Here is a 9,332-nt window from a genome sequence, read left to right as displayed (position 1 = left end):
CTTCCGAGCGGCCGCTAAGCTTTCTTCCGGGACGCGGGCAAAGATGCGGAGGTCCTCCTTCGGCTGCGCCTGCGGCTGATCCTCGGCGGGGAGTGTGGCCTTCGGGCGGGCAGAGCTCTGGCAGCTCTGGCCGCTCCGGGTCGCCGCAGTGGTGTTGCCCGCCATCGGTGCGACGACAGCCGCCCAACTCCGGGCCGCTATTGGGCTTGTCTCGTGATTGATCAGTCTCTTGAGGGTTTGAATGACATAGGCAGTGGCTTCTTTCGCGATCTGCTTTCTAGAACCGTCAAAGCTGGCGACAACGCTGTCGACGGACCGTGCAATGGTCAGAAAGACGTCTTTCCGTGCCTCGTACTGTCTAGCTTCTTCTGCAAGGGCTGTCAAGACGGACCCTGTGGCAGATCCGCTCGGAGCAGATGCGGTAGAGGCTGCGGGCCCCTCGGCCGAGGTAGGGGCGTCGGTGGTGGCATCAAGCTGGCTTCCCGTTAGGCTGGGCCGGGTCGGCTGTGCCTCGGCGTCGCGGCGTCGCTTAGCTCTTGAGGTGGGGTTCGGCTCCGGAGGTGTCCCGGAGCCTGGTTCGGGGTCGGCTTGGTCGGCCGACATCAGTCCGGTGCCCGACGGCGGCTGTGAGGCCATCGCGGATGCGGGCTCCGGCAAGGGGAGGTGAAGAGTTTTCGGCTGTTAGTAATTTGGTGGTAGGCTCACTCATTCACTAACAGCAGATGCCAAGAAAAATTAGGCGAGAGGGAAGTTGATCTGCAGAATGTCTGAAGACGACATGTTCAAGAGAGCAAATATTAGTCGTGAGAAGCGCAGAAGCGAACTTCGATGTCAGAGGAAAATGCACAGGGCATTGGCGCTCAACAAAGGGCAAAGGTAACAGGTGCGCAAGGCAATGGAAGCGATCCGGGAGCGAATTGGCGCATCGCTTCAGAAGGCCATCACTCAAGAAGAAGATACCACTCCGCCAACTCCCAAAGACTCGGGGAGATGTTATATTCAGCTACTATTTGTTGGCTGCAGGTGAGATCAACTCCTGGACAAGCATTCAAGACGCTGAAGATGATTCGGACAACGTCGTCGACATGGATAATCCGTTTGACGCGTCATGGGGTGTTCATCCTTGGGAGCAAGATTATGATTTCCTGATGGCATTGCTGCGAAAGCACGTGAAGCCATCAAAAGAACGAAGTCTTTCATCACGAGAAAGTCAACCCTCCTGGAAGGGGAGGTGACTATCGGCCTCCTTAACATTTGCTTCGTCGACTTCCTTTGCCCGCGAACCGCAGGGTTCTACGACACCAAGACGCATCACTGGTACGAAGGTCACAAAGTGAAGGTTCAAGTCATCAACGATGATTGTCTTATCCTAGATTTGGACTCTATCATCTTTGCAAACAGTTCCGGCTCAGGCTCGCCTTGGCCATCAACTGCCAAGCCAGTGCGCCGGTTTTACGGAGTCACAAAGACTAAGGCACGGAGTCTTCTGGATCAAAAAGCTTGTGAAGGGGGAAGAACAAGTCAAGAAGAGAGGACACGGCCACCACCGCGTGACTGAAAGACGGAGTGCAAGCTATACCATCCAATGGGGCGCATTACAATCCTCGATACTCTCAATGGGACATAAATGTGTAATCAACTCTATCAATCGAAAACTAGCACCTAAAAAGTTCCCACGACAGTAGCATTACGCGCCGTCGATGCAAGCTTCAATATGACCTCTTCCCCCTTCCACTCCGTCGCGCTACCGTCGACAGTGACAGTCTTAAGTTGGCTCCCTTCCGGAATCCGCAGCTTGACCCAAACTTCGGCTGGAGGCGCCTTACTGAAACCTAGAACCATAGTGATAGTACCCGCCTTCGCGTCCAACTGCATATCGAGGTCGACCGATCCCCATTTGGTCGGGGCCCTCTGCACTCCGACCTTACCCTTGCTAAGCCATTTCCTCGGAACGCCTCGTCCAACTAGCAAAGCATCCTTGTCGGGGTGATCGAACAACAATGCTGCCCTAAGTAAGACGGGGACTGTAAACTGCGAAGGCTGGCAGTATGTGCTGGAACCACCTCCGGTTCCGGCAACTTCAGCCGCAAGCCACAAGCCCCTGTTGTAGACGTGATATCGATGAGAGTACAAGAAGAGGACAAACTCATCAAGGCGGTCCTGGAGAAGCAAAGAAAGGGCGTAGCCATAAGAAATGAAGCCCAAGATGTCGCGAGTATCGGCCTTAAGGGGCGTCACGTTGGCAACAACACCCACGCTGGTAATTCCGTAGGCGCGCATGGAGTCAATTACCATGTCGGTATGGTTTGATGAGAGCACAGATGCTTGAAGCAGTTCCGAGTAGACACGGTGCGGCCACCACTGAGACGATGCATCCCCTTTTTCGGCCAAGTCCTCGAGAACATGGGTTGTCTCATTGGGCAGAACAGGAACATAAGCCGGGGTGAAGTTCCTCTGAATCCATTGGTCCAATTTCAGGGACGTCTGATTAATGAGTTGCTCAGCTCGAGTGTTCCAGTCGTTGGCATGGTCAGCAAATGTCTCAATCTTGCTAAGATCCTTCAGACCGCGAGCAGCGAACGCCGCGTTATTCCAGTACGGCTTCTCGAATCTCCATGCATCGTTTCTTAATGCAGCATCAGATTCACTCCAGCCAGAAATAAGGCCGTAGTACGGATCATCTTCAGGGAGCTTCATGTTCTCGTCTTGGCGGGTTGTGAGCATGTTGGCCCAGGCGAGGATCTTGGTCTTGTACTTCTCCGGGAACGCGGTGTCGCCCGTGTATTGCACATAGCGTGCGATCAAAGAAAGCGACATGCCGAACTGGGGCACGGCAGGCCCACGCATCTTGATGGCTCCGTTGTCATAGACATACCAGTCCATGTAGTTCTCAAGGATGGCCTTGGCCTGCGCAAATCGTCCCCAAGCCAAATTGGCCGTGAGCGACATGGTCATGATGTCTTGGAAGCCGTCGTACTCTGAGCCACCATAGTCGCGTTCGAAGGCACCGTACCTCGGAGTGACACCTCCAGCGCGACCTACAAGCTCTACAGCAAAGGCATGTTTTCCCATATCCGACCAACTCTCGTCCGGAAGAGTCAAAGATATTTCGTCCTTGACGTGCGAGTCCCAGTAGTCGGCGAACCGCATCAGAGCAGGGTAGAAATCATCGGCAGTGGGGTGCGCCTTCAAAGGCAGGAACTGCTTGTAATCCAGAGCGTACTTCTGTGCACGCAGGACTCCGCCCTTGACATACTTGATAGAGAACCAAATGTGAACGACATCGGGATCTGGAGAGTCGACATCGGCGAATGTAGTGATATCAACCCAGTCGGTTGTGTCAACGAGGCCCCGGTAAATCTTTCGAGAAGCAGGCATCCATCCGTTGAGCAAGCCATCGAAAGTGTAATTAGAGTGAGTTCCGTCTGCAGCCTCCAACATATCATTCCAGGGTGCGTAATTCTTTGTCATGGACTGCCAGTCCAGGGCCATCGTATCGTTAGCTTGGACATTTCCGAGGTACACGTCCCACGGTAGGAAGGACAGGTCGATGACGTCGCGAACGTGTTCCTCAATAGGCTCGCCATCTTGGAGAAGACGCTCTGCCAACACGTCATTCTGCTTGAGGTTGACGTCGTTTGCGGGATCCAGGCCGAAGTATGCGTCTACTGTTCGGTTGATCGACACAGACTCGTCCGTGGAGGCTTCAACGTATCGCTTTATCTCTCTGCGACTTCCTGAAGCAGATACCAGAACGAGGGGGCCGTCGAATCGAGTGATGTCTTCGTATGCCGTCCATGTTTCCCCTTTGTAAGTGAAGGTGTCGATAGATGTTAGTCCATCAACGGTAGTTTCTTGTCGAGCATTCAAGTGATCCGCGGTTGTGCTGTCGGGAGATCCAGTGTAATCATTGCCGGGGAGTTGTGACACCTCATGGTACGGTTTCGGGTGCTTGACTGGGCCTCTCCCGGCCAGAGATGTGAAAATAAAGGAAGAAAAAACGAGTGACTTGATAAAAGAGTGACGAGGCATGATTGCAATTTTCGCCCAAAGGACACTGATAATGCCTAACAAGACCTGGCCTGCATCTCAGGCTAGCATCAACGCAACTCGGGGTCATCATTGATTTATACCGCATGGCAGTCATCATTAGTTTCTGTTAAATCCGAGACTATCGTGAGCGTCTCGTACGCGAGCACCGAGTCAGGCAAATGCGCTAGGAAACGTTAATTAACACCATGCCGCATTACCGGGGAGAAGTCATATTCTCCTACGCTTTTTTGTATGGAAACAACCCAAAATCTCCCCATCATCGAAGTTGAAGGAAATGATGCATGGGGTTCCGAGAACTCTCTTATATTAGATAAGGTTTTACTTTGTGCAGTCTAACCTGTGTAAGAAGGTCTGAGCTTATTTGCTCGCGAACCATGACTTGAACCAAATGCGCGCGGTCCAATTCATATTCTCAAACGCTATTTCTGATTTCTGAAATTCTCTGGTTTAGGAATTCTCACTACAAGCACGACTTTATGTATTCAGCACATGTATCCTTGATATCGTGTAGTGGATGATGCTTTTTCCGCAAGTTCCGGCGAAGATTGAAAGGGGGCTCAGATATTAGAGTTGGCAGGGATGCCCGTGGACTAAGACGGTGTGGCCGCTGTCTAGTGCAGAAACGACCCCTTTGGTGGAGGTCGTTGACTCTGTCACAGTCAGCTCACAGCAGTGGGAGGCCGGGTGGACCCTTTATCTTCGGAACGTGCATGTTGTCTGCTTCTGTGGAGCAAGTATTTGAATCATTCGGATCCAAGAATCGGCATTGGTGAGATCTGGATGGGGATTCAGTAACTATGTTTTAGAATTGAACTTCAACTAGGTTGAATATTGGAGTCATCAACTGGCTCTGAAGTAGTGCTGATTCTACTCTTGGGAACTCGATGTTAGTCCCGAGGTCCAAGAAACCCAGACCTGGACAGTGAACTGTGTTGAGACACAAGACTGAAGTAAATCTTTCAACTACCACAATACAGCAGCACTACGGTCTTGGCTTATAATTCGGGCTCTCGTGCTTGGCCAGCACGGGAGGCTGATTTAACAGGCTGATGTTCCCAAGTCCACCTTCATTGAGAGCGGCGATCTGAGTTTTCACAACGGTTGTGCATAGTACACTCATGGATTACAAATGCTCATCTCAAGATTCCGAATTCGTGGTATACAGCGCATCTAGCAATTCTACGTCTTTTTTCGTTAATTGTACATCCATGGACAGCCGCTTCCGTCCATGCTCTCGAATCCTGTTCCATCCTGAAGCCAATCTTGGCCCAAGAACATGCAATCATTACCATTTTGGTCCAGCGATAGCTGCTCGTGGAAGCCGATATCAGCCGGCATATCAAACATAGACTTCGTAGCAGGCTGCTGGCCCTTTTTCAAATCCATAAACTCCCCAAGCTCTTCCAGAGGAGAAAAATCAATATCGAGAAATCCAGATACCCCTGGCCGAATCGCACACCCAGAGCTCATGCTGTTCTCAACCTCTTGCGCCGCCCTACTTGTCTCCGCGGCTCTCTTCTCGGCCTCTTTCGCGGACCTCCACTTCTCAATCAAGCTTTCCAGCTCCGTGCTAGCTTTCTGCGCCACGGGATATGACTTTCCGAGTTCAGATAAGGCTTCAGTGGAACTCTGAAGAAGAACTTCGTGGTTTCCTGGTTGTCCTGCACGAAGGTTGAGTAGATGAATGCTACCCGCGATGAAGATGAAGTGTACGATCGATGGCGGCATCTGCCGCATGTTGAATGACCGTCTGTAGGTCGTTGCGAGCTTTGTGATGTTTGCTGCTGCTGTAGCGCATGCGTGTGTGGAGTCAAGAGCCGAAGAGCTCATGATGTCAACGTCAAGACATTTTGAAGAGAATCTGAGGAACGGCCGGTGGAGTAGAATGAGAGCAAAGTAGAAGTTCATCCTGCGTGGTTCCTTAGCTCATGTTCTCAAGGCTGGGCTGGCATGATCATAGGAAGTCTTGTGAATACTTACTGCAAGATGAAGACATGGGGCTGTGCCAGGATATTTGAATCACTAGACCATGTCAAGCTCTTAGGGAGATCGTGATGCCACTGCCACAGGGCTCTGTGAAGTTGAGATGCTTTCAATCTTATCTCACTCGTCGATGAGTGCCGCCGTTGACGGTGGATACTAATCAGTATCTTAGAACACAGCACTGAGAGCGTTGAGGTGTGATGTAGAAGTGACGAAGTCGATTCGGTTTCGTCTTTGCCGACGCATTTGAAGTGTCGCTCAGGTATGGGAATGGTGATATCCCACTCCATAAAGGAGTTTGGTCGCCCACAGTAAGCGCTGAAGAGGCTGATTACGATTGGCTGTTAGTCACCAGACTCACTGCTGGGAATGATCAAGTCTGGATTGGTGAACTTACTTGTCTTCAATGTGGCAGCCCCAAAAGACTCTCCTTCTGAGATCTGCCATCTCCTGGATCATCTTGCCAGACGCAACAGCTTTAGAACAGTCCAGATGTAGGCCCAATTTACTCGCCATTCTAAAGGCAATACCTATAGTAGAGAAGAACATTAGTGGATGGACATATCTTTGTGATTCAAAAAGACTCTTACCACTGTACATCCAACCAAGAGAGTTGTCTTTCATGGCTCCGTATCGAGAACCAAGTATCAAAGCCGCTTGAACAGTGGAAATGGTCGGGTGGTCCATCTCTAGATCAAACATTGAGCGCGCTCGCTTCGCAAAAGTCTCTCCAGCAACACTGCCGGGAGAAGTAGAGTACCGCACGACTCCCTTGTCAAGACTAATCATCGATGCTAGAGCCATGATCGCGTATAACAGACACGGAGTATAATAGTTTCGATCGCCGCGGTGTCCTTCACTGTCGTCCCAAATTTCCCGATGGCGGAGAAACAAAGCACGATCAATGACGAGAAGATGAGATGATTGCCATTTCCAGAAAAGGTCTAGCAAATGGGACACAATTGGCTCTGGCTCGGGAAAGCATTCGAGAGCACCGCGAGGTTGTTTGCTCGTATCGTCCTCAAACGAAGAGCCTTCCCCTCGTGGGCTTCTTGATCGGGATTGGTTTTCGGAGTACGGGAATAAGGTCGCAGAGCCAAGAAATTGGTCAAAGTCATGCATACTATCGGGTGTCCCAATCTCTTCCATGACAGGAGGGAAGCCCTCAGAAACGCAGTCAAAGTCTGGCCTGCTAGGGCCTGAGAAGGAGATCGATCGGATGCCATTGTGTGTGATATCGTCGGCCTTCGGTCTGTTTTGCCCCGAGAAGGAGACAGATCTTGAGTGTGAGGCGGGGTGAAATTCTTGTTGCGACGTCACAGCCCAATTGTTCTGTCCTCCCTCCGGAGGAGAGATCGATATCGTCATATTTTGAGTCCCCGGACTTGAAGAGCTGGCAGGGCTTGGGAAGGCACGTATCCTCGCATCCTGGTAATTGTCTACGGTCCGTCGTGCCTGTTCCATCAGACAATCCGGATCGTTATCCGCCTTATGCCGCGTGGCCGGGAGCTCTGGGTTTTTGGAGACATTCTTGACAAACTCCTCTAGTGCCTGCATTCGTCGTTGCAGTGCCTTGGTCTCGTTCGGTTGTCGTTGACTGCGCTTATCCTCGCCGTAGCGGACCTCACACTTTTCGTTCTTGTTTCGACATGAGGTGCAGGACCGGTCCAATCGGTCCCCCGAGCTCAAAATCTGAGAGATGTCGCATCGTCTCTTGTCTTTCTTGCATCGTACGCACGCGAAGCTTGCGCGGCTCGCGTGTCGGTCTCGGGTCATGACTGAAGGTATCGAAGGTTCAGCTGCGGTTGTTTCTTTCTTCCTTCCTCTGTCAGCGTGTGGGATGTGTGAGCAAGTATCAGAGAAAACTAAACGATTTGAATCTCGTGGGGGGAGGGCGGTCACGATGAACAGCAGAGTAAGGTACGTGGGGGAATAATGGGCCCAGGAAAAAAAGTGCAACACACGACAACTAACTTTGTTTTGTTGGTCACGATCTGCTATTCTAAGATCAGAAACGGCGGGCATAAAAGGCCCCGGCATTACCCATCTCGGATTAGGACCCTTCGTCCCAGCACAAATCGCAACACACCCCCCTAGGTAAGGATGATGGTAAGCGTGGCTATATGCCCGTGTCATTGGAGAAGGCCAGCCAATTGTTGTCAACCAACAGCATTGGCACTGCAATGAGGTACGTGGAAGGCGAGTGCTGTTTCTCGGCAGCTACCACTGCGGCACGAACACCGGACACCAGTCGCCGTGCAGTCCGGGTAATCGTAGGATGAGGGGGAGGCAAACGGCAAACGGGAAAAGTTGACAGACTCCCAGGGGTTTGACTTGTAAGACATCCTTGTGGAGTGTTTGGCTCTTTCAGTTCCCGTCTTGTCAGTTGTTGGCCCTGGTTGATATGTACGCATGGGCTTGTCATGGCTCCGATCTCGGCATGATCTTGTGTACAGATTCCATTATCAAGGGAATCGAATCTGAGATGCGTGTATCAGTCTATCCCAACTCCCGGTGTCAGCATTGAACTATCCGTTTGCAAAAACTCACGGTGAGCGAAACGTCGCTAGGCTCATTCATAGGAGCCTCAAGTCCCCAAAAAAACCTTGCCCCCGCGAACCCCCAGACTCCGCAAGTTGGACCCCCTTGAACTCAAAAAGGATTGACCCGGCCAACCCGCCACTGAGATCATGTCTGTGCCCCGGACCTCGGATTGCCCAAATAGGCAACCCGGCGCATACGATTTCCCCAGAACCCTCAAGGGCCCCCATAGTTCCGGGTCTAGTCTCATCCAACAACAAAACATCCGCGACGTTGAGGTTGGTAAGTCCCAGTTTTCCTTCCAATATCCAAAAGTCTGGACCTCAGGAGATCAAGGCCGCATGACCACATTAAGGAACAAGCCAAGAGCTGAAGCTTCCCCGTAAGCTCGAACAGCTCAAAGCCTCGAACAGCAACCTAAGGGATCTGGCCGCTGGAACACTTATGCGGGGCAGGCCCCGCAAGATGTGTTCATGTGTACAGCTTTTCCTCCCGGGGTTCAGAGAGACGGACGGTGGGAGTGTGTCATAACTAATACGAAGCCTGCGGAAATGTGGCAATCGTTCACGTTCCCACGGCTTCCCCCCTCCCGGAAGAATGCCCCGGATGTGAGCCGCAGCCAATGCGAACGGTGCGGAGACGTGGCAAAACTTTTCCGCAATCCTGGGGAAAGGGGTCTTTCTGATGTTACGTCTTTTTGAGAAAGTCGAGCCGCTGACACTTAGAGCCCCGGTTTCCATGCCTGCCCTAGGGAA

General features: G+C 51.8%; 2 protein-coding genes across 2 annotated transcripts; both read right to left on the bottom strand.

Moving 5' to 3' along the window:
* Window positions 1–1,662: 1,662 nt before the first annotated feature.
* On the bottom strand, window positions 1,663–4,032 carry BDZ83DRAFT_656887 (uncharacterized protein; the record flags this gene model as incomplete). The annotated part of the gene is made up of 1 exon (XM_060510913.1): window positions 1,663–4,032. One exon carries the CDS (start codon window positions 4,030–4,032, stop codon window positions 1,663–1,665), a length of 2,370 nt encoding a protein of 789 aa, XP_060359047.1.
* Window positions 4,033–5,185: 1,153 nt separating this feature from the next.
* On the bottom strand, window positions 5,186–8,030 carry BDZ83DRAFT_639823 (fungal-specific transcription factor domain-containing protein). Its single transcript, XM_060509455.1, has 5 exons — window positions 8,011–8,030; window positions 6,627–7,847; window positions 6,434–6,566; window positions 6,034–6,363; window positions 5,186–5,962 (listed from the first exon to the last, which is right to left on the bottom strand). Exons 2-5 carry the CDS (start codon window positions 7,810–7,812, stop codon window positions 5,248–5,250), a joined length of 2,364 nt encoding a protein of 787 aa, XP_060359046.1. The 5' UTR covers window positions 7,813–7,847; window positions 8,011–8,030; the 3' UTR covers window positions 5,186–5,247.
* Between the last annotated feature and the right edge of the window lie 1,302 nt (window positions 8,031–9,332).

The sequence above is a fragment of the Colletotrichum acutatum genome (assembly GCF_030867785.1).
Source record: "Colletotrichum acutatum strain CBS 112980 chromosome Unknown BDZ83scaffold_161, whole genome shotgun sequence".
Taxonomy (NCBI): Eukaryota; Fungi; Ascomycota; class Sordariomycetes; order Glomerellales; family Glomerellaceae; genus Colletotrichum; species Colletotrichum acutatum.
The sequence above is the reverse complement of the archived record's forward strand: the minus strand, read 5'-3'. Positions and strand labels throughout refer to the sequence as shown.

Coding starts and splice junctions, on each gene's coding strand:
- BDZ83DRAFT_639823 (XM_060509455.1), bottom strand. CDS start 7,812: ATGACCCGAGACCGACACGCGAGCCGCGCAAGCTTCGCGTGCGTACGA. Junction 6,364..6,433: donor GGCTGCCACATTGAAGACAA/GTAAGTTCACCA, acceptor AATCGTAATCAG/CCTCTTCAGCGCTTACTGTG. Junction 5,963..6,033: donor CCCCATGTCTTCATCTTGCA/GTAAGTATTCAC, acceptor GGAACCACGCAG/GATGAACTTCTACTTTGCTC.